Genomic DNA, 24639 nt, shown 5'->3' on the forward strand with positions numbered 1-24639 from the left:
GAAAGAGAGAGAGAGACAGAGATAGGAAGGGAGAAAGATGAGAAGCATCAACTTGTAGTGTGGCACTTTCTAATGTTCAGTGATTGCTTTCTCATATGTGCCTTGACCAGGGGCACCAGCTGACTCAGTGACCCCTTACTCAAGCCAGCAACCTTGGGCTTCAAGCCAGCGATCTTTGGGCTCAAAGAAGCGACCATGGAATCATGTCTATGATCCCACACTCAAGCCAGTGACCCCTCGCTCAAGCTGGTGAGTCTCTGCTCAAGCCGGATGAACCTGCACTCAAGCCGTTGACCTCGGGGTTTCAAACATGGGTTCTCTGCATCCCAGGCTGATGCTCTCTCCACTGCGCCACCACCTGGTCAGGCGAAGGGAGAGCACTTTAGATCGTGAATTCTGTCCGCTATGTGGAGGATAACTTGTGGACACAGGAGGGCCAGTGAGAAGATCCTCTTGCACAGGCAGGTCTGAATCTTTCTCAGACCATCCCCTTTTAGTCTTTCAAAGTGTGTTATACACACTTCTGGTTAGAGTGCCATGGACGGGAGGGGGAGGGCATGCAGGTAGTTCATCCGGCTGAATTAGGAAGCTACCAGTGGGTGTCACACTGACACTGGCACAGCTCTGCAGGGGAGTCCTGCTGGGATCAGGGCTTGAGACCCACACCGTATCTGCTGGGTAGGAAGTGAGCTGCACAGGGGCCAGTTCTGCTAGCTCTGGGCAGCAATGGGGGAAGAATGAGGTCTCTGAGGAAGGTGGATTTTGAGCTTCAGAAAGTTAGTTATGATAATAAAATGTCTGAGAGGTGACAAGGAACTGACTGAATGAATAAAAGGATTAATGGTATCAAGGCCATTAAATCCTAGGTGGGAACAAGGCCTAAGGGGAAAACTGGGGGAAACAGCCTGACCGAGTACCGCCAACAGCAAGAAGGCTAGCCAGGCAGCTGGTGCACCTAAGCCCAGCCTGCTCGCTGGGGGTTCTCGACAGAGCTCCTGCCTCTCTGGACACCCACTTGGCCCATTTCTATGAGGATTTCTGACATCTTGGGATTCTAGTGTTGGCACCAGGCAAGCACTGTCCTTGAGGAAAGGGCTCCATTGCTTTCAGTACCAACCCCCCTGCTGGAGCCCAGTGTCCCTTTTCAACCACAACTTTTAAAAAAATGTTTATTGCATTGAAAAAATATGGAATGCTTCACAAATTTGTGTCATCCTTGCACAAGGGCCACGCTGATTTTCTCTGTACTGTTCTTTTTTGTATCTATGCTGCCGAAGCGAACATAACCACACCCTTTCTCGCCATATCCTCTCCACAGGCCCGCTACCATTCTGCACCCATATTAGGTTCATCCTTAAGCACAACTTCTCCACTTGTTTGTGGTTAAGATTTTGCTTTCATTAGCTACTTTTTTTTTAATTTTTTTTTTTTTTACAGGGACAGAGAGAGAGTCAGATAGAGGGATAGACAGAGACAGACAGACAGGAACGGGGAGAGATGAGAAGCATCAATCATTAGTTTTTCGTTGCGACACCGTAGTTGTTCATTGATTGCTTTCTCATATGTGCCATGACCACGGGCCTTCAGCAGACTGAGTAACCCCCCGCTCGAGCCAGCGACCTTGGGTCCGTGGTAGTGAGCTTTTTGCTCAAGCCAGATGAGCCCGCGCTCAAGCTGGCAACCCCAGGGTCTCGAACCTGGGTCCTTCCGCATCCCAGTCCGACGCTCTATCCACTGCGCCACCACCTGGTCAGGCGCTACTTTTTTTTAATGTATTTTTCTGAAGTAAGAAGCAGGGAGGCAGAGAGACAGACTCCTGCATATGCGCAACCGAGATCCACCTGGCATGCCCACCAGGGGGCAAAGCTCTGCCCATCTGGGGTGTTGCTCTGTTGCAACCAGAGCCATTCTAGCACCTGAGGTGGAGGCCATGGAGCCGTCCTCAGCACCCGGGCCAACTTTGCTCCAGTGGAACCTTGGCTGTGGGAGGGGAAGAGAGAGACAGAGAGGAAGGAGAGGGGCAGGGGTGGAGAAGCAGATGGGCGCTTCTCCTGTGTGCCCTGGCCGGGAATCAAACCCAGGACTTCCACACGCTGGGCTGACGCTCTACCACTGAGCCAGCCTGCCAGGGATTAGCTCCTTTCTTTTTATTCTTTTTAGATTATTTATTGGTTTTTAGAGAGAGGAGGAGGAGGCGCGGGAAGCATCAACCCATAGTACGTAGTTAATTCCCATTTGTGCCTTGACCAGATAAGCCCAGGGTTTTGAATAGGCGACATCAGTGTCCCAGGTCAACCATCTTTCCCCTGTGCCACCACAGGTCAGGCCTCATTAGCTACTTCCTAGAAGCACTTTTTCACCTTTAAGATTAAGTTGGTCATTTGTACCTGAACAGATATTTTATGTAGTCATGAGTATCAGCCTGCGAACACTGTAATTGAAGGTCTGTTATAGATGCAGAGACAGAGGGGCCATGAGGTGCCATCAGCAGCAGAGTCAGGGAGACCCCAGAGCTAACCCGTGTGGAGACAGGGCTTCATCATCAGGTCGCAGCAGAGCTCAGGGGAAGACAGGGCTGTCTCCCTTCAATGTCCCAAGTTGCTGGGGGTGAATTTTCTTCAGCAGCACCTCCTCAAGAAGGGACAGCACTTTGAAGTATCAACACAGTGTAGCTACAGGCCTGCTCTTTCTCCCCTTTGCACTTAGGAACAGGATTCCCGTGGACCCCACAGAGCACTTTGGGGGCTCCCCTCTTGTTAGGTTGCTTTCAGCCAATGAGAACGTATGGAAGGACACATCCTGCAAACTGTAAGACACCAAACTGGTAAGGCTCATCCTCAGTGTGGTCAGCCCACACACGTCAGGTACACTCATTCAGTCAGCATCGTTCTTGACCTCAAGACAGTACTTCCTCAGGCTTCGCCCCACCAGCTGCAGTGACGTCGACTGTGTCACAAACACATGATCTAAGCACTCCTCTGTTCAGAGACCTGTACGGATGACTGCCACTCTGCACCACATGCTGGTATATTGCCCAGTTCTCTGCCCTAACCTGGCCTGTACTTTCTCTAACAAACCTCTCTGAGGCAGTAGGCTTTTCCCATCCTGTGCACCTTTGGGGAAAAGGTCAGCATTTTGCCACCAAGGATGTGGGGGTCCCATTCCCAGACCTGGGTGATGCTATCTGAAGCACCGTTTTGGGGTCTGGGGTGGAAGGCTGATACTGTAACTTTCACAGAGGACCCGCCATGACCACAGGGGTCCAGAACCATCCAGAGGAATGTCTGACCCAGTCAGTTACTGATCACTAAGTAGAGAACCTTTTGGCCCCCAAAGGTTTGAGACTTTTTTCCCCCGTCAGTGACCCACCCCTCCCTTCCCAATGACTTCAAGAAGGTCGCTGAGCCACAGTTCATTGCAACTATCATTTATTAAAAAATATATGTCTCCTTGGAAGGAACACTGGTAAACCAACAAGTGTCATGCTTACTTTGAATCTTTGCTTTTCTTCCCCGGGAGGGGTCAAGGGTTGAGCACTGTTCACACTTCTATCACTTAACAGCCGAGAAAGCAATGCTCCCTGCTCCCCTCCTCTCCAGTCAGAACTGGCCATCTCGTTTCCCCGCTGTGCCTTCAACCCAGTGCATGGCCTGCCTAGAGCTGCGGCCCTTCCTTCACCCTGTCTGGGCCCCGCTCTTCACAGTTACCCTCGTTCTGCTGCTAGGAGAACTGTCACCAATTTCCTAAATTTGGCTGGGAGCACTCCAAGTGTCTTCAACATGGTGTCACTCATACTGCTCATTACACTCTGGCCTAGGAAACAACAGACTCAAACCTAAGGGGCCAAGGACATCTACAGTCTTCTCCCATGTCACGCCTCCAGTGTGGAGGTGACAGAGGCACGGTGGCTTCAAGGACCACGGTGGAATGGGGCCTAAGCCACACGTGTTGCCTGCATTTGTGGTCAAAGACACACTCCCTGACCACAGTCACCGCTGTCAGACTGTGGAAAGGGGCCGCAGGGTTCACATCTCACTGGCATGTCAGTCTCCGGTCCACAGCCGACCCAACAGCGCAGAAGTCTCTGTCCTCCTCGAAGGAGCACTAAGCTGCCTGCTGTAATGGGGGCCAGGCTGAGGCATATGAAACAGGTGCAAAAAAAAATCAAACTTCTTGGTACATGGCTGGCCAAGCACAGTGCTGTCCCACTGTCCCAGCACAGAACTGGAAGGCAGGTGACTCCTGTCCATGTTGCTAGGCGCTGTGGAGGGGCCTCAGCTGAGCCCAGCGTGGCCCAGGCAGGTGAGGGAAGGGCCAGATGCAGTGCGGAGCCTAGACCCAGTCTCCAGGTCTCACCAGCCCCCTGCCCCTCCTGCGGACTCAGAGGCCCAGTCCGGTTCACCGACTCCACCACGAGGCCCGGCAAATCGACATCACGAGCCTTTAGAACACTGTCGAACTGGATTCTACACATTCACTTAAATAGTAAAAGTAAAATTTGGAATAATGAAAAGGCTGATACAGTAGCACAACATGATTTTGGTTTAACAGCAGCTTAAAAATGAACAAAAAGGAAATCTCTCATGCAGACACATCAGGTGGCATAAAACAATGGGCAATTTAACACAGAGCATCGCTCGCCATTCCCGCTCTCTGGCCGCAGTGCGAGGGTGGCCATTGCCTGGTGGCCATTGCCTTGCCTGCCGGCCCCCGTGTCCCTTCCCAGAGGCCCCTGGCAGCCCCTCCGACTCTCCAGAGAGCAACTGAGCGCTCACTCACTACCACTTTCAGTCCCTCCCCAACCAGGTGGGAATATAAGATGCCATCTGATTGCAATATGAAAATTAAAGCATTTCTCTAGGAACACAGTACCATTGATGAAGTCTCCATAGATTTTCTAGTCCAAAGGTGTGATATATATATATATATATTATATGAGAGTGTATAATATATATATATAATAATTTCTATATATTTTAAATTACATATATATATATATATCTGTATATAAATAAGATACTTTCTGTCGCTGTGACTTCGCACCGACCAAGGCCGCGGGACAGCAGCAGAGATAGGCGGAGCTGCGCAGGGTGCCCCTCACGTGGCGCACTGAGCTCGCTCCGAAGCCGTGCCGCTGGCCAGACTCGATCCTTCCGTCAGTCCTCCTCTCTTCGCTTCCGTTTGAGTTTCATGAAAACAATGACTCTGATGGGTTTGCACCTGTGCTAGCGCTTGGGAAAGGTCCATGCAGGAACGGGCACAGTCACATGATGAGTGAGATGGCATCATCCCCCCGAAATCAATGCAAACAAAACGAAAATATTAAAAAACAGAACAGGACTAGAAAACTCAATTTTTCTGACATCTAAAAAAGGGGACAAGAACAGTAGTCATTTGTTCTCCCCGTGGGGATAGGAATGAAGAGGGAGGAGGGAAGAGGGGCTTGATTTCTTCTGTTCACAAGAGAAAGGGTAGCAGGGCTTCTTCAGAGTTTCTCAGGCGACGGGACCCAAATGTAGTGCCCAGACTGGTCCTCAATGATTTGCTTTATCTTGTTATAAATCTCTTCCAGTGAGTCACCCTGTACAATGGCTAAAGTGAAGAGGAAAACAGAATTATTACTGAGGTCCACAGCACCCCCCGCAGCCCAGCACGCGGCCCATCCCAAGCAGCCTACAGCTTGGCCCGGCACGCGGCCTGCACGCCTGCAGGGACCGGGTCCCCAACTGCCGCCTGTGCGCTGCGGCAGCACGGGAACTGGCAGGCGCTCCGAGCCCGGGGCTTGACGTCAATGTGCTGAGACAGTGATGCTAAGTAGCAATGAATAGGAAAATGTGTTGCTCACAAAACTTTTAGTGAACACCCATTAGATGCCAGACCTTGCAGCACATGTTGCCCTTGGCCACAGGGAGGCCAGCAGCTGACACTTCTCAAGCAGCCAGAACCAGATTACTGAGGAAATCCTGGTTATCCAGAGAAGGAGCTGGAAGTCACCATTTCTGGCAAGAGCCAGTGCTCCTGGGGCCATCACATCTGCTCTCTTTCAGAGGTCAGCCCCACGCACAAGGACACAGACATTCACAGTAAAGGGGGCTCCCAAACCGAAGGAGTACGAGGACAGTTATGGATGCTGTCCCAGTTCACCCAGGGGCACCCCAGCCAGAGCTGACCCTGTACCAACCTGCACATCCACGTCAACTGTGCACCACACAGACATACTGCCAACCTCTGAGGAGATGACCTCTGTGGCACACGTACACACACCAAGGAATCATCCTGAACACAAACATTTGCCCAGCACCTAGCACATGTGAGGCCTAGTATTGGAAGTGGGGGCGGATACAGTAACAGAGGGAGCCTGTCCTGGAGCACGCACACGGGGACAGAAAGAATAGAATGATCTGAGGCGGCATGAGCACGCCACTCCAGACAGACACGACCTCAGAGGCGCCCACAAACTCCGTGAGAGGTGTCCCAACCTCAAGGGGACCCTTCTGGGGCAGCTGTCAGCTGGGCCCACGTGGCACGGCCTGGACAGCCGCGGTTCTCACCTGTGAAGTACTCTCCGAACTCCTGCTCCAGTTTCATGGCTTTGTCAAAGATCTTGTTTGCTTGCTCGTACGTCTGCCGTCGGTTCATTTCCCTGCCACACACAAAAAAAGAAAAGTAGTGCTGAGGCAGAGTCTGAGTGCCAAGCAACAGAAACGGCTCCCTAGCTCCTTGAAAATCTGCTCAGCGGCCCTTTGAGAGCAGCACGGCCCAGGGCTCCATGTCTGCTCAAATGTTCCCTGGCTAACAGCGGACCAGGAACATGTGCGGGGTGCTCACAGTGGGAGCCCCGGGCCCTGGGCTGGGCACAGACCCCGTGTCTCCGCAGCAGCGCCCAGCAGTCCAGCCAATCACTTCGCCTTCTGGTCCTTTCCCCAGCCCTAGCCTCGCCTCGCCTCGCCTCGCCTCGCCTCGGGCGGGAGTCTCAGCATACACTTACATAAGAGCTTCAATGGACTTGGGCTTGATGAAAACAGCAATGGGGTAAAGTTGTGATTGCTGCAGTCTCTTGATCGCATTGCCTGAAACGTCCAAGATGCAGTGCTTGCCCTGGAAAAGAAACAACTTGCATCAGCCCATTCGCTCCCTGTCAACCTAAGCACCTACCTAGTGGCAACCCCAACATCCCCGTGGGAGCGAACCCAGAGATGCTCCTGCTACCCAGAAATGGCCATGTCTATAGGGGTTTCCATATTCAGGCAAGTGACACTCTGGGGTGAGCTGCATGGAAGAGACATGCAGGGCAGGCGTGGCTTTGGTCAGCAGTGCCACCCGGTGGGCCTGGGAGGACGGAGATCCTGCCGGAACTCCAGCAGGAACATGTCTGTGTTCCCTCTGAGCGTCATCTATTCAGCAGGGCCGTCTGCTGTCCTTACCCTCTCGGCGACTGCCCGCACCGACTGGATGCTGGTCCCATAGAGATTGTCGTTGAACTGGCCGGCCTCGATGAACTTGTTGTCCTGGATGTCCTTCTCCATCTGTTCTCGCGATACCACAAAGTGATAGTCCTGGCCGTCCACCTCATTCTCACGCCGCGGCCGGGTCGTATCTGGAGGAAGAATGGAAACACTGTGCAGCCCAAGGACGATGACTCCTGCCCCAAGCCAAAGGGCAACAGGCTCCTCTCTGGCCTGGGTGCTAGGCCGTTCCAACAGCTAAATGAGCGGGGAAGGCAGCTGGAAAGAAGTCTGTTTTGCCTACTTCTCTAATCTCAGGTCTCATACACGGGGCTATTTACGTTAGCTTCAACTGGACCACACGGCTGGGGTTTCCTGAACCAAGGTGCTACAGCAGCCCGCACCTGGCCTGGGCTCCCACTGGTCCTATCATTCCCGACCATCAGCACTCAAACGTCTCTCCAAGGGCGTGAGCAGGCCGCTCTGACCTCACAGTCCTCCTAACCCCATCAGCTTGGGGGGGGGGGTCTACTGCTTCCTGACCTCTTCCAGGTATTAGAGCATCCTGCTCCCAGGGCACACATCAGAGCAACAAATTGCAGAGCACCAACCTCCCAGACCCATGCCTTCCCGGGCTCTTACGTGGCACACAGGATCCAAATTTATGCGGGAACTCTGAGATCAGGTCATCGTTGACTCTGTCCTTCATTGGGCCCAGGACGATCACAGGCCTGGCGTAGTGAACTGGGGAGAGAGCCATGGAGAAAGTGAGCAAGCCCCCCACTGGACGGCCTATTCTACCTGAGAGTCTGCCCAGAACACCGAGGCTCAGGGCCCCCACTCAGACAGGGCACAGTATCCACAGCCATTAGCTGGCTTTTAACTACAAAGACATCAAGGAGCCTTTACTTTGAGAATATCTAAGTCCCAGGCAATTCTGAAACCTGAAGCAGCTCCCCCTCCAACAGATTCAGGAGAAATCGCCACATGGGCCCCAGAAGCCAAGCAGGTCCTTTCAGACCCGCCACTGAAGGGAGCTGACCAGGACCTCCCTTTTAGCAGCGGCCACAGCCACTGAAATCACCCTCGGCCATCCCTGTCAATCTGTCCTCGTCTGAGGAAGACACCCTGGGAGCGAGCACAGGCAGGGTGGGGGCGCACGGGCGGGGCAGGGGCGCACTCCGCGAGGCCACCCAGGCTCTGACAGCGGCAACCAGGGGAGGACGGCAGGCCGGGCTCCCCCACGCCCTTCCCGCCACCGCCCAGCACTGCGCAGGGCCCCAGGACCGCAAGACAGGCTGGATGGCAGGACTCTCAGAAAAGGGCTTACTTTCTTGCCGAGTCACTGGTTCATACGACAAAATAGCATCCTCTTGTCCTTCTGCAACACAAAGGAGACATGTTAGCACTTCCCAACCTGCCTCTGTGTGTCCTGGTCTTCCTGCAACATTCACCTCACACCCATTTGTGTGGGAGAACAGCCCGGTCAAGTCGTGCCTGCTCACCCCTGCCCTGGGGGCCTGTTTCCAACTGGCAAAAGAGGACAGGAAGCCCTCCCCGGCCCGGGACAGGAGTCAGGGTCCTCTTGTTCAGCATAAGGTAGCTGAGCAAAGGGTCATGACCCAGAAATCACGAAGCCTGCACCGAAACCACCCCAATTTTTGAGGAACTGCAGTTAGAGGTAAGAGTCAACTGTGCTCAGCTGCCCCCCTGCTCTGGTAAGAATCACAGGGAAAGTTCAACTGGAGGAGGCACACCACCTAACTTTGGCCTCTGAAGGGTCTACCCGTCTCCCCTTCACTGGAAGAAGCATCCAGAAAAGTAGCACAAGGCTGGGCTAAGATGCCTAGTGCCCTTTAAGAGCAATGCTGAGATCTGCTCTCCCCTCACAGACCCTGAAAATGCTGAGTGGTCCCCGAACAGCTGCCATGCCCTCCGTGCCAGGTGCCCAGAGTCCCCAGAGCACTGGCGGCGGCGCCAGGGAAGGCGACAGTGCCTGCACCGAGCCCCGGGATGCTGGCTCACAGGCTTCCTCTGAGCCACGGACCCCTGGGCACATTTTACAAGGCCTCCAGCCACAGCCCCGGACGAGCCAGAGCTCCCAAAGTTCACGGGATCAGGACTGTGGCTTCTCTGGCTCAGCCCGGGGGTCTCTGAAGGAAAACGGGGCAGCTACACAATCATTTAACCTGGCTGAAAGGCAAGGACCCCAAGCCTTAGCCCAGGAGATCCTAGGGGCCTGGCAAGGCGATTCAGGACAGTTCCCAGAGAAGCCATTTTTCTTTTGGTCTTTGAGCAAATCTGTAAAAGTGGCAGTTCTCCCTTCCCGGGACCCAAGGGCTGCTTTTAAGGCAGGTCCCAGGCAGGCCTGCAGGGCCACTACACTCCTTGAATCCATAGCCTAAACCCTGTCCACAGCATCTCCGGGACCTCAGTGAACACGGCTGAAAGGAGCAAGGGCCTCTGAACAGAAGCGGCAGCCATGACGCAGGAATGACGGTGGCTGGGACAGAGTGGAGCAACATGACATGGCAGAGAACGACACACACTTACTGGAACTGCTTTCGCTGTCACTGGTGTTGGATGTCACTCCCTCTGCAAGCCAACAAGAAAGAGACTCCGATTCAGAAATCACCACTGAGAAGTCACACGCAGCACAAAACTCAAAATGCTCCAAGAGCGAGACACTGAGCTGTCAACCAAACGAGGCTACAGGCCACCTGCCACGTCCAAGCTACCAAGTGGGAGGCACAGCTCCCACCCTGGGCCCCGGGCCCTCCCAGGCTGCCGAGCCCTTCCCTCTATACCACGAGCCTCCCCTGCTCCGGCAGCATCCTCTCTATCTCAGCCACAGAACTGACACCGGGCAGCCTCCAAACCCTACGTCACAATTCATCTATCTCCCAAGGCTGCCAACGGGACAGGAAAGGCAGGGGCAGCAAAGAGAGGTCCAGGGACCAGGCTGTTCTTGCGTTTCTCTCCAAAGCAGAGGCCCCAAAGTCCAGGACTGTGTGGGGCTCCCAAACTACGAAGCTACGCACTGGGGGGAGGGGGGGGAAGGCTGAGCAATCAACAAGTAACAATGCTTTGGCCACTTGGTGGGACCACCAGACCTCCTGCCACTGCTACCTAGAAGGACATCATGGCCCCAGGGGGAGGGGTCACTCCCCCATCCACTAGGAGACAGACGTGTCAAAACACAGACAACAAAAATACTTGAAGGACAAGATAGCCCTCCTGTCTCAGACCCTCGGGACCCGCCCACATCTAGGCATGCGCCGAGCAGCCACACTCACAGTAAGCACAAGGCATAGCTTGGCTCCACCAAAGCCCACCACTCCCCAGACAATAGGCGAATGAGGATGAAACATGGACACAGCAAACTATGGAGTGAGACACTACTCGTTTCAGCCACGATGACACTGTTCCAGACCATGACATGCTGTGGCCCCTGCCCAGGAAGGACTGGATGAGTTAGCCCCCAGCTAGTTCCTGAGCCATCTCCTGCCATCTCAGTCCCTGTTTTCCACCCCCAGGTTATTTTCAGGGAGGAGAGGTTAGTCAGGGTTTTCGTGAGCTAAATAAAGCACTGGATAGCAAGGGTCTCCAAATGCTCCTAAAGCTCCCGCCAGCTCTGCCCTTGGAGATGCTTTGGCAAGCCGGCCCTCATCCGCTCACGGATGTCCCCAGACCTGCTGGGAGATCCCAGCTGCACGCTGGGTAAAGGACTTCCCAGGACTCCCGCCCCCAGTCACAGAGACAGAAACAGCTCATTTTGAAGCCCAATTCTTTAGCACTGGGTCACTGGGAGAAGACACCAACCAGTGGGCACCCTTCCCCTCAGCGACAGGCTAGAGATGAGCTGAGTAGACACCCTGGAAAAGTATTTTTGGCCCACCTCACTTATAAGGTGGGATGCCAAGCAGTGGGCTCCCACCACTTCAAGGTACCAAAGACAGACATGAATGACAGGCTCTTATTAGGGCACCGGGGATTCAGAGGAAGAGGGTGGCATTCGCAGCCACTTGGCCTTCCTCCCACTGAGGTGCCCTCCCCACGGCCTCCCCGCCACCCGCGGCCCCTATGCCCCCAACCCCAGCACCTCCACTCTTGCCAAAAACATTGTTAATGGGGTGGAAGTTTGACTTACTCAGGTTCTTTGCTCCATAATAATCGTCACTTAACCCAGGGAAGTCCTGATTTCACAGACAGCAAGGACAAAGAGGGCAGGAGGGAGGGGACGAATTGGGGAGAAGAGAGAACAGAAAGAAGACAGGGGAAGGAAGAATACAGAGCCAGGTGAGCATTAGTGACAGAAGTATGAAATACTATGAAGACCTACAGCTACAGTGAGGTTAAGAACTTGGCTCCAGAAAGAACGTCCCAGGTCAGAGGAGACACCCAGACTTCACGCGGCCTGAGGTGCTACAGAAGGCCGTGGAGCGAAGAGCCTCTCTCAGGTGGCCTACAGCCCGCAGGCCCATGGGGCAGGGGACTTTCCGTGTCCGGAAGCACATGCTTTGGCTAAATTTGTAGTTATAGAGCCCAGGCCTCTGCTTTGCCCCTAAAACCACCATTTCCCTCGGCAGGGCGCATGAAAGAGCAAACACCCTGTGTGGTAGACAGCTAGGCGGAGATGCCACCATCCCAAGGAGCTGTCCCCCAGTGCTGACTCAGTCTGCCCAAGGCCTTCAGGGGGAGCTTCATGCAGTGTGAGGCGAGACTTCACAGTGTCCCGTGCTGTGCAGAGCACGGCAGACCAGCTCGGCTTGAAGAGCAGAAACATAGGCAGCTCCAGCCCACACCAGACAGGCACACCTACCCGTCAGGTGGGCCACTCAACAGCGCACCCTTCCGGGCTCAGTTTGCAGGTGTTGAGATTCATCTGGTGAACTGTGGGGACCATCTCCTGCTGCTCACCAGCAGAACAAACTACACCTAGTGCTGCTTACTGAGCTCCCTGGGACTGTGAGCCGTCACCCTCATCTGGATGAGGGCATCCTTCTATCTACTAATTACTAGCCCAGACGGCAGTGCCCTACAGGTACCATCACTATGAATCAGGCTAGCTTATATTGGGGACATTCCCTATCGGAACTAGCCAGTGTCCAGCCCGCCCCAATAGCCCAGGACCCCAAGACCAGTCCTTCTGAGGCAGAACAGAGGCTTACAACTCATTATGAACCACAGGAGAACTATTTCACCAGCCTGTCCTGGTGGATAAGGTTAGGTCAGAGCAGTTAATTTCTGACGCATAGGTCAGAATATGAATACTTCTCAGGATTAAATTGGTTTAGAAAAAGTTAATGTAGCTCAGCTAAATGGCTTTTTCTACCAAAGCAGCTTTGTGTTTCTGAATAAATCTTCGAGCAATGCTGAGTAATCCCCCTTCCCTGTTAACCCTTCAGGAAGGAAGGATGTGATTCTGGAAGCTGCCCCTGTAATCACTCTGGGAAGGCAGCAGGTCTATGAGGCCATGTGGACATCCTGCACGCAGACACATGTGTGTGCGACTCAAGACGTAGGCCCAGCTGCAGGCATCCGGCGAGGAAGAGGCTCTTCTCTTGGCACAGGTGAGTGGAGTTAAGGAAAAGAAAACATGAGAGAGGAAGCCAGGAGAGCAACACCGAGTTTCTAGACCTGGTTCTCTTGCAAATCCAGTTTTCCAGACCTGCCACCATGGCTGAGAACTGCTCATGGTTACCACAGTGGGCACTGCCGACGCCAGCCCAGGAACCAGCTCCACTTGGGGCCACCAACGACGAAGACTCAGCATCTCCCTGTGCAGACCAGTTTCTACCCTGACTCTGCCAACGGCAGGTGCGCATGCACGCATGCCCACACGTACACACCAGCACACACACTGTCCCGGTCCTCTCAGCAGGGGCGGAGTCGGCAAGGAAGAGGGCGGGGCTGTGCATGGCTGCTCTCTGGACCCTGCTGCTACTTACGTTCCTGTATGCTGCTCTCCTGGGCCATGTTTTCTTTGCTCTTGTAAAATGGAAACTTTCGAGAGAGGCGGAAACTCTTTTTACGTTTCGTTTTGATCGACTGTGAAAGAACATGAGATGGAGGGGAAGGACAGAAGAAAAAAAAAACAGAACAATGGATTTTAAAGCATGCAAGAAAAACTAAAATGGAGACAATGGTGAGCTAAATAAAAGACCGTTTTTCACAAATGGAGTCTATGAGATTAAATGAAAGTTGATGTAAGAGGAAAATTATGTTTACAGGAAAATGTTGTAGGGATGTTAGAGGTTTCTACCTAATCCAGACTCACAGCACTCACTGGTACTTCCTAAAGCACAAAGGTCACTGTAGCCTCCTGGACACAGGCCCTAAGGTGCCACTGACACAGAGCCACCTACTCCGTGTCTCTCTTCCCTCTACTGCGCCGAACTTCTTTGGCCTGCGAAGCTCACAGAAAACAGGGGTGAACAGAACAAGCCCTTGAGCCTTGTGTGGTCTGAGGGGCAGTCAGAGCTCTGGGCTGGCGTCTGTGGCCAGGGAGACCCCGCGGCGGTTTCACGTGGCCTGAGCCCGTCAGCCTTGCCGACAGCCTGACTCCAGCGGCCCGGGGGCAGGAGGGTCTCAGTGTCCTCCCTCTGCTTGGAGAAGTAGCCCATGTGCTGTCACAGGACAGAGCCCGGCCCCGAGAGAGAGACATTCTTTTGTGGTCCCCAGCAATCTGAGCCACCAGACAGACTCCAAGCTTCTTACTCATCCTCACATCTGCCCGATGCCCGTGGGGGCCCCGCTTACCCTGTTGGATTCGATCATCCCTGTCCTGGCATGGAACTTCACGGTTTTCAATCGCGCTCTCTCTTTCTTTTCCACCCTGTGTCAGAGTCAGAAACAGTGCTGTCACCACCAGCGAACAGGCAGTCTCAGCCCTGGGTTTCCATGGGCCTGACAGCCACTGTTTGGCTCACTGAGCCATAACCATGTCCTGAGCGCCAACTCTCTACCAAAGAGGAATAATAAAGGACACTGCCTGCTCTCAGGCAACTTCCAGAATAACTGGTAGAAAAAGAAATCGGTCCCCAGGAGAGAGGAAGGTCGCTCGTGATCGTGACAACTCACCTCTTCTTACTGGGGATCACACCAATTTGCTCGCTTTCTCCGTGTGGGGTCACGAGTCTCGCCTGCCACCACTCATCATCAGAGGCATTAATGACATGCAGAATGTCACCATAGGAGAAGCTGAGCCCCTGGCTTGGCAGGCAGCTGTCCCGAGTCCGGTCATAATCAAACAGGGCCCTGAAACACACAGCGAGAGATGAAGTGATCGTCCGGATCCTGAGAAGCTGGCACTGAAGGCCCACCGCAGAGTCAGTGCAGACCCTGAGGCCTCACTGCAGCGCAGAAGGGATCCTCTGCTGTCATCTGACAGAAGCCTGTGCCCGGCCTCAAACAAACATCTCTTTCTCCCGTCACAGGGCACAAGAGAAAACCTTTTTCCGATCCCATCTCTTCCCAGCTTCTAGACACAGGCTGGAAGTCCCACGTAGAACGTGTCCAGTGGTCCTCCTCCTCACCCACATCCGAGGGAAACAAATTAGCTCTAGCACCGGGCTTTCTTGATTACGAACGTATCCTCAAAAAGCAGCTGAAGACAGGACATAAGAGTGTTAACTACAATCCCCAAAAGTGAATGGAAGGAAAGGGCCTTGTGTCGTGGGGCATCCAAGGAAAAGGCTGATGCTGGTGTTAACCCACGTGATGATAAAGTCCAAAGGGACCCTATGAAGAAGTCGCCTAGTTCAGTCTATTTGTCCCATATATATATACATATATGAAAATGGAGGCTCCAAAAGGAAGAATAATTTGATGAATATCACACAGTTAACTATGGTGGGACAGAACCCAGGCCCTGTGATAAGACATGTAGAGAATTCAGGGGGAAGGGAGGGAGGGAGCTATACCTCGCAGGCTTGAGAGAGAGGAGGCGACCAGTTTGGTTACAGCTGGGCGTCATAGGAAATGAGGCTGGAAATAAAGGTCTGGTGTCAACTTTGGAAGGCCCTTGAAGATTTGAGAATAGGGAAGCTATATGTCAAGGAACCCTTGGGAGCATGAATCAGACCCTCATGTGTAATGGAATAACAGCAGAGGGGGTGAATTTGAAGACAAACTTACTTACACCAAAGCTACCGGCTCAGTCCTTCGGGATCCCCCAAAGGCTTGGGCTCTGGTGAAGCTGTCCTTTCCACCAGAGCTCTTCTTTTGTTTGTTTGTTCAGTTTTTTGTTTATTTTTTAGATTGTATTTACTAATTTTAGAAAGAGGAGAGCAGGAAGCATCAACTCCTAGAATTTGTTTCTCGTATGTGCCTTGACCAGGCAAGCCCAGGGTTTCAAACCGGCGAGCTCAGCGCTCCAGGCTGACGCTCTATCTCATGCGCCACCGCAGGTCAGTCAGGCCCAGCGCTCCCGCTCAGGGAAAAGACTCGCCTGCATGAAACTGTCTACTTTTCTCATCCATTGGATCTCTCCTCTTATGGAGCCCCCACAAATGGGTGACTTCAGTGAGAAGTCTGCCATTTCCTACTTGCATTCTAGGCTCTGTCTTACTCATATTCCCATTCACAGAATCAGTCCAATGCTCAGACGTCTACCTGCAGTACGGTATTCCAGGGCAGAGCTGGAAGCTGCGAATGAAAACACACTACTCCCCAATGGGCAGGCCTGAATAAAATACAATGGGTAGTAAAACTGTGGACAGTGAAATACCGATCAACTTTTGAAACATCCTGAAACAGAATCCTTAAGAAATCAGTGTCAGGTTATTTAAAAATGAAAATAGACTGAAAACAAGCTCTACCGCCCTTGTCAAACTACTCCCGCAGAGCAGTAAGGGCAGGACAAGGCCAGCAGATAAAGGAGGCGCGCACTCTGTCCATGACGTTCTGAGTTCTGTGTGACAAAATCAACTCTGAGTGTGGTTGCACTGCACCTAAGATGGCGACGGCCTTTCCGGAAGCAAGGAAGGAGTTCCGTCAGCTGCTCTCCTGAAGGCGGGCACAGTGAAGACCTTGTTCTAAGTGATAACAAAAGCACTGAATGGCAGCATGGGCTTTAAAGGTTAAAACAAATGTAGTAAGGGAAAGAACAGAGCTTGGACAAGGCACAAATTAGGTGGGGGAGGGACAGAAGGAAGATGCTAAAATGACTAAGAGAGATTGGAATGAGGTTGTAAAAGATTAGAAGGGAGAGTTTACTGGTTACACGTTTAAAATACAACAGGGACAATCCAAAATGTATCTTAGCACTTCATAGAACCATAATTGAATGTTGACAACAGCACCAAGAAGCTAGAATACATGGTAAAGTTGATGTACACGTATTTTCTGGATGTCAGGAATCCAATTATTATTAAAAATAATAGCACCTGGCCTGAGGTTGCATAGTGGATAAAGCATCAACCTGGAATGCTGAGGTCACTGGTTCGAGGTCCCAGGCTTGCCTGGTCAAGGCACACATGGGAAGCAACTATAAGTTGATACTTCCTGTTCCTCCCCTCCCTGCCCTCCTTTCTCTCTTTCCTCTTTCTAAAAATCAATAAAATAAAAAATCTTAAAAAAATATAAAACTGCCTGACCAGACGGCGTGGTGGATAGAGCATTGGACTGGGATGCGGAGGACCCAGGTTCGAAACCCCAAGGTCGCCAGCTTGAGCGCAGGCTTATCTGATTGGAGCAAGGCTCACCAGCTTGAGCCCAAGGTTGCTGGCTTGAGCAAGGGGTCACTCGGTCTGCTGTAGCCCTCCAGTCAAGGCACATATGAGAAAGCAATCAATGAACAACTAAGGTGCCACAGCAAAGAACTGATGCTTCCCCTTCCCTTCCTGTCTGTTTGTCCCCATCTGTCCCTCTCTCTCTCCCTCCGTCTCTGACACAGAAAATAAATAAATAAAATAAAACTAATATGCCAGTTTGCTTCCAAAATGAATTTTAGATACCTTACAATATTAAAACACATGTAACTCAAGCTAAGTAAAAAATAAACACAGCTCCAAGTCAACAAGAACGCCAGCAGTTGTCACTGTATGTTGCAAATGATGCTGTTTGATCTGTGTTTTTAACCAAAGGCATGTGTGCCTTTTGCAAACTTACAAAAAAAAATATAAGAAAATTTTAAAAGAAACTGCTTTCAAATTTTTTAGCTGTTTTTCTTTTCTAACACATTTCTAAACAACTGCTTCTATTTGCTAGTTCTTTTTTTTTATTTTTGTTTTTATATCTTAAACATTATATATTGGTTTTCTTTTTTTTTTTTTTTTTTTGAGAGAGAGAGAGAGAGGCATCAACTTGTTGTTCCACCGAGTTGTGCCACTGATTATTTGACGTGTGCCCTGCCCAGCGACCTCAGGGGTCAAGCCCCAAACAGGCAACCGCAAACCTCGGAGTCCCAACCAGGCAAACCTTGGAGCTCGGGGCGGCGTTCTAACCACTACGCCCTGGATCCTGGCTCTATAAGCTTTTTCTATTGTTTCTCTTCCTGGTAGAGAAAAAAATGCCTACATTTTTATTTGATTATATTTCTATGTCCTGATTATTCTGTAGCTCCATTATTTAACACATAAAGGGCTATTCAGATTTACTATTTCTTTTTGTTACAGTGAAAATATTTGAAAGCAGTTACCTTTGTGCAACAAGAAAAGGGGAGAGAATAGGCAAGGGATTAATATTTGTGTAATGCTATTAAAATTGAGATTTTAAACTATTCATATGCATTAATTTCATTAAAAGTTAAAATAATATAAGCTCATTAAGGAATATTTGAAAAGTATTTTTTATTTTTAAATTGTTATTGAATTTATTTGGGCGACATTGGTTAATAAAATCTTGTAGGCTTCAGCTGTACAATTCCACAATACATCATCTATCCGTATATGTGTGTTCACCACCCCAAGTCAAGTTTCCATCCATCACCATTTGTCCCCCCTTTTACCTTCTTCTAACTCTCCTGCCTCCCTTTCTCTCTGGTGACCACCATACAGTCCATGTCTAGGAGATTCTTTCCTTGCTTAATCCTTTCTCTGTTTTCACCCACCCTCTACCCTTTCCCCTCTGACAGCTGTCAGTCTGGTCTCTGTTCCTACGCTTCTGTTTCTACTTTGTTTGTTAGATTATCTTCTTCATCAGATGCCATGGACAGGTGAGATGGTATGGTACTTCTCTTTCTCTGACTGGCTACTTCACTTAGCATAATACTCTCTAGGGCTATCCATGCTGTCGTAAAAGGTAAGAAAAATATCAAGACTAAAAAAAGAAAAATTCCATTTAACATAGCTTAGAAATAACCACTTTTCATATTGGAGTATTATATAATACTATGTAATAAACCCAAACAAAAATATGTATTTCACTAAGTTAGAAACATGGTGTGTATGTACAATTTTGCAACCTTACTTATCACCGGGAATTGTATTATTAATATTTCCCATATAATTAAATATTCTTCAAAAGTAGTATTTTTTTTCTTTTTTCTTTTTGTGACAGAGACAGAGAGAGGGACAGATAGGGACAGACAGACAGTAAGGGAGAGAGATGAGAAGCATCAATTCTTCATTGTGGCACCTTAGTTGTTCATCGATTGCTTTCTCATAATGTGCCTTGACTGGGGGGTTACAAAAGATCAAGTGACCCCTTGCTCAAGCCAGTGACCTTGAGCTCAAGCTGGTAAGCTGTGTTCAAACCAAATGAGCCTGCGCTCAGGCTGGCAACCTTGGGGTTTTTTTTTTTTTGTTTTTGTTTTTGTTTTTTAAAGACTTTTTTATTTATTTATTTTTTTATTCATTTTTTTAGAAAGGAGAGAGAGAGAGAGAAGGGGGGAGGAGCAGGAAGCATCAACTCCCATATGTGCCTTGACCAGGCAAGCCCAGGGTTTCAAACCGGCGACCTCAGCATTTCCAGGTCGACGCTTTATCCACTGCGCCACCACAGGTCAGGCCAACCTTGGGGTTTTGAGCCTGGGTCCTCTGTATCCCAGTCCAATGCTCTATCTACTGCACCACCACCTGCCTGGTCAGGCAAAAAAAAGTAGTATTTTTAATATTGATATGTATATTATTAAGGGTCTTCATTAATTATTATTATTACTTATTATTATTTTAAGTGAGAGAAGAGGAGATAGTGAGATGGACTCCTGCATGCACTCTGATTGAGATCCACCCAGCATCCCTATCTAGGGCCAATGCTTGAATCAACAAAGCTATTTTTAGTGCCTGAGGCCAACATATGAATCAACTGAGCAACCTTCAGCACCCAGGGCCAATGCTCAGACCAATCGAGCTACTGGCTACAAGAGGGGAAGAGGGAGAAAAGGGGAGAGGAAGAGGAAGAGAAATAGATTGTCACTTCTCCTCTGTGTCCTGACTGCAAATTGAACCTGGGACATCCATATGCTGGGCTGACACTCTATCCACTGAGCCAGGTGGCCAGGGCCAATCTTCATTAATTAAGCAAATATTCATAAGCATTGAATATGACCAGGTATTCTTCTGACAAATAAAGCAGGGACCCTGCCCTGTGGTGGTGCAGTGAATAAAGCATTGACCTGGAACACTGAGGTCACTGGTTCAAAACCTTGCCCAGTGAAGGCACATATGAAAAGCAACTACTAGTTGATGCTTCCTGATCCTCCCCCCTTCTCTCTCTCTCCTCTCTAAAATCAACAGATAAAATCTTTTTAAAAAGTGGTGAAATCGATATACCAAGTACCTGGCTTAAGTCTTTTACTTCATTCAGATGAGGAATAGTGTGGCTCTAAGTTCCCTGGCAAACGAGGCAACAAGGGCAATTTCCCAATAAGAAGTGGTACTCAAGTCTTTCTGAATTTTATCTGACAAATTTGTGAATGAGAAATACTGAGCAATAGAATTGACAATACTTTCTATACTGTGATTTTGTCAAAGACACAGCAGCATAATAATTTAATTTAAAATCCTGAACTATAAAATCATTCTCATCTGAGAACATGAAAGATGAATTAACAAGATTTTCCTTGTCTGTCAATCAGAACTGCAAATGGGAAAAGAGCTTAGCAGAACACTGGAGCCTCAGGTCATCTCGTCCCACTTCCTCTCTATTAAAGAAAATCTGTCATCTTCTCTAACTTGCTTGCCAGCTCTAGCATTAATACAGCTGCGTCTTTCCTAGGTCTTCTCTATCAGTCTAAACAGTCCCAATCCCTTCACCATCCTTCCATTATCATAAGTTGGATTTGCTTTCCAAATCCATCATGTGGAGTCTCTCTAAATCCACTTTGTCGCTTTTCCTGCTGAAATGTTGTTTGACAAGCTAGAAAACTTCCTCAACATTGTAAAACCAGGCCCAGAGACACACCGGGCCTTGTTTAGAGTTGTATGATACAGGTGACTTTCAGATCTGGGCTCTTTTTTAAAAAAAAATTTGTATTTATTGCCTGACCAGGCAGTGGCACAGTGGATTGAGCATTGGACTGGGACATGGAGGACCCAGGTTCAATAGCCCAAGGTCACCAGCCTGAGCACGGGCTCACCAGCTTGAGCACGGGGTGGCTGGCTTGAGCGTGGGATCATAGACATGAACCCATGGTTGCTGCCTTGAGCCCAAAGGTTGCTGCCTTGAGCCCAAAGGTTGCTGGCTTGAAGCCCAAGAGCTCTGGCTTGAGCAAGGGGTCACTTGCTCTGCTGTAGCCCCCTGGTCAAGGCACATATGAGAAAGCAATCAATGAACAAGTAATCAATAAACAACTAAGATGCAAGGAAGAATTGATGCTTCTCATCTCTCCCTTCCTGTCTGTCTGTGCCTATCTGTCTCTTTCTCTAACTCTCCTTGTCTCTGTCAAAAAAATTATTTATTGATTTCAGCAAGAGAGGAAGGAGAGAGAGAGAGACAAGAACACTGAGCTGTACGTGTATGTGCCCTGACAGACAATTGAACCAGCAACTTCTGTGCTTCAGGACGATGTTCTAACCAACCGTGCTGTCCAGACAGGGCTGGGCTCTTTTAATTGATTTTTAGGGAGAAGAAGGGAGAGAGACAGACAGAGAGAGACACAATGATTTGTTGTTGCAGTTATTCATGTCATCATCAGTTGATTCTTGAATTTGCCCTGATTAGGGATTGAACCTGCAACCTTGGCATGTTGGGACAATGCTCTAACCAACTGAGCTATCTGGCTAGGGCTCAGGCATGGACTATTAAATCTCAGAAAATAATGTCATGAGATCTCAGTCACAATCACGCTTAAAAAGGGGGGGGGCTGGCTGGTTGGCTCAGTGGTAGAGCGTCAGCCTGGCGTGCAGGAGTCCCTGGTTCAATTCCCGGCCAGGGCACACAGGAGAAGCGCCCATCTGCTTCTCCACCCCTCCCCCTCTCCTTCCTCTCTGTCTCTCTCTTCCCCTCCCGCAGCCAAGGCTCCATTGGAGCAAAGTTGGCCTGGGCGCTGAGGATGGCTCCATGGCCTCTGCCTCGGGTGCTAGAATGGCCCTGGTTGCAAATCAGATGAGCCCATGCTTAAACTGGCAACCTTGGGGTTTCAAATTTGGGTCCTCCGCATACCAGTCTGACACTCTATGCACTGAGCCACCACCTAGGCAGGCTAGAATTTATTTTTTTATTGTATTTTTTTTAGAATTTATTTTTTAAGATTTTATTTATTCATTTTGGAGAGGGAAGAGAGAAAGAGAGAAAGAGAGAGACAGAAGGGGGGAGGAGCAGGAAGCATCAATTCCCGTATGTGCCTTGACCGGCCAAGCCCAGGATTTTGAACTGTCGACCTCAATGTTCCAGGTTGACGCTTTATCCACTGTGTCACCACAGGCTAGGCTCAAACCACCTTTAGAATGGCATATATTTCATGTAATCGAGAAGATTATGTACAATAGACTGTTTAAGAACATGCTAAACTGTCACCTAGCAGTGATAGTCCATCTCTCTTAGGAACAGCCTGGAAATGTAAGAAAGTGACGGCAAGTGGCACCTTGTTACAAATGTCGGGTTTGGCCTGGTGAGATGACGAAGGAGCACCTACATCCTCCCGCCACCCCTTTTTGTCCTTAGGGCAAGCACTGGGGAGAGTCGAGGCAGACACCACACTGCTGCCCCTTTAAATCTGACAGTCACTGTCCTGGACCCAAAGTCCTACGCAGGTGAGGCTGAGATGACACCACAACTAAACCTTTCAAACTCTGACTCAAAATGAGAATGAGCAGAAAAAAAGAAGAAAGCAGCACCCATTTTTCTGCAGACACCTAGAGAAAGACTCTGATGAGTCATTCTGTCTCCATGGTCCCACCCCACGGGTGTGAGTGAGCTTATTGACAAGCTGCTGTGTTGGGAGACTGGGAGCCTCAGAAAGCCCTCGTTCTCTCTAGGTCGAGGTAAAAGGAATTTAATGGAGACCTCCAGGTTCACGACTGGTCAGGTCTGCGGGAACACTGTGAGGAGAGAACGGGGCTGATGGAAAGGTTCCCAGCTCCAGCCGAAGATCACACCGATCCCCTCTCTACATGAAAGGTGATTCTGCAGCCCTGGCTATGTTCCTCCTGGTTACGGCCACGCCCCTCCGGGAAGCCAGGGACAGCCAGACCCTGGCTTCTCATGCCACTTCTCAAACATGGGGGCTAAGCCGGAAAAATACAAACTTATCTTAACAGCAAGGTACACGTGGAGTGTAAACAGCAAGCGGAGCCGAGTGACACCCGTGCTGGAAGCAGGTGCTGTCCTCCCAGGCTCCGCAGGTTGGAGGTCCCGAGCTGTAAATACTGCTGCCTGTCTTCCTAGGGAGAAAGCACTGCCAAAGGTCCTGAAAGCCATGTTGTTTACATTGTGACCTTCAAACAGTATTCCCTGAGAGCTGTGCACCTGCTCATAGGGGCGATGCCCGTGCTGTGGGGCACTTGGCCTAGTCTTCCTTGTAACTGGGACCTCTCTGCCCGATGGGAAAGCAGGAATATCATCAGCTCAAAGTAAACAGATTAGCAGGCCAAAGTCTTGGCAGTTCCAATCCTAAATTGTGAGGGGTGGATATGCAAGATCCAGAGAAATCACAAGTCTGGTGTCTCAGTGAACAGAAATGCCAAAAAAAAAAAAAAAAAAAAAAAAAAAGGCAACCACCAAGGAAACTGGTCAGGCCAGTTTATCAAAGCAAAGTAAACAAGAGCACTTCAGCCTCAAAGGCCAAGTGGCTGCTTCCGCAGGCCCTGACGACAGTGCCCAGCTGTCTGCCTGTGGCTCTATCCATCGGTCCAGCCTGGGAGGCTCTGCTTGTCCCTTCATGTCCTGGGCAGGTCCTCAGAGGCCCAACCCAAATCCCACCCTTCTCTGTGACCCTGCTTACTCCAAATTTCCTTCTTCCAAACACATACTGCGTGTGTAGAAGTGACTTTCTATTTTCTGTTTTTGCTATTTAACTCTCACAATTTAAAATTTTTTTTAAATTTTATTAATTTTAGCAAGAGACAAAGGTAGGTAGGTAGGTAGATAGATAGATAGACAGACAGGCAGATAGACAGGAACACTGCTCTCTGTTCCTGTGTGTGCTAACCAGGGATTGAACCGGCAACCACCGCACTTTGGGACAATGCTTGAACCTACTGAGCTATCCTGCCAAGGCAACTCTTTCAATTTTTAAATCCCATATATTTTATTGCCTAAGGGGAAGCCCTTTGAGAACCAAGGCCAGGTCTAATAACCCCAAATGGCAGATGAGCCCGGGTTGAGTTGGGGAGCACAGGGCACCCTCCCAGTGTCCTCCCACCACCTGGCTCTAAGACTGCTTTCTTCCTTTGCTTAGGTTATGGGCTCAGTGTTTGCGTCCCCCCCAAATTCATGCGCAGAATCCTCAATCCCTAATGTGATAGGATTAGCAGGTGGGGGCCTTTGGGAGGTGATTAGGTTGAGATGAGGTCATCAGGGAAGGGCCCTCATCATGAAATTAGTTTCCTTATAAAAAGAGAAAGAGACAGAATAGTTTCTCTCTCCTCCTCCTCCTCCTCCCTCCTCCCTTCAGTCTTCCCTCCCTCCTCTCCCTCCCTCCTCACACACACCGAGGAAAGGTCACATGAAGACACAGCAGGAAGGTGGCCATCTACTAGCCAGAAAGTGGGGCCCTCACCTGACACTGGATCTGCCAGTACCTAAATGTTGGACCTCCCTGCCTCCAGAACTGTAAGAAATAAATGTCTGTGGTTTAAGCCACCCAGCC

General features: G+C 50.2%; 1 protein-coding gene and 1 pseudogene across 6 annotated transcripts in view; both read right to left on the reverse strand.

Annotated features, from left to right (window-relative positions):
- Nucleotides 1-1181: 1181 nt before the first annotated feature.
- On the reverse strand, nucleotides 1182-1282 carry LOC136386606 (U6 spliceosomal RNA; annotated as a pseudogene).
- A 2129-nt stretch (nucleotides 1283-3411) lies between these two features.
- The window catches only part of DLG3 (discs large MAGUK scaffold protein 3), a 60388-nt gene continuing 39160 nt past the window's right edge, over nucleotides 3412-24639 (reverse strand). For 3 of the 6 annotated variants that reach the window (XM_066355997.1, XM_066356001.1, XM_066356002.1), the window contains 10 exons: nucleotides 14529-14705; nucleotides 14208-14283; nucleotides 13397-13496; nucleotides 9999-10040; nucleotides 8776-8826; nucleotides 8088-8189; nucleotides 7425-7597; nucleotides 6989-7098; nucleotides 6552-6643; nucleotides 3412-5592 (listed from right to left, as the gene is read on the reverse strand). In XM_066355997.1, coding sequence (XP_066212094.1) covers nucleotides 5486-5592; nucleotides 6552-6643; nucleotides 6989-7098; nucleotides 7425-7597; nucleotides 8088-8189; nucleotides 8776-8826; nucleotides 9999-10040; nucleotides 13397-13496; nucleotides 14208-14283; nucleotides 14529-14705 — 1030 coding nt within the window. In that variant the 3' untranslated portion in view covers nucleotides 3412-5485. Of the gene's footprint in view, nucleotides 5593-6551; nucleotides 6644-6988; nucleotides 7099-7424; nucleotides 7598-8087; nucleotides 8190-8775; nucleotides 8827-9998; nucleotides 10041-11595; nucleotides 11642-13396; nucleotides 13497-14207; nucleotides 14284-14528; nucleotides 14706-24639 lie in introns of all 6 variants that reach the window. The other 3 variants (XM_066355999.1, XM_066356000.1, XM_066355998.1) reach the window with 3 other exon arrangements.

Source organism: Saccopteryx leptura, chromosome X (genome assembly GCF_036850995.1).
Source record: "Saccopteryx leptura isolate mSacLep1 chromosome X, mSacLep1_pri_phased_curated, whole genome shotgun sequence".
In the NCBI taxonomy this organism is placed as follows: Eukaryota; Metazoa; Chordata; class Mammalia; order Chiroptera; family Emballonuridae; genus Saccopteryx; species Saccopteryx leptura.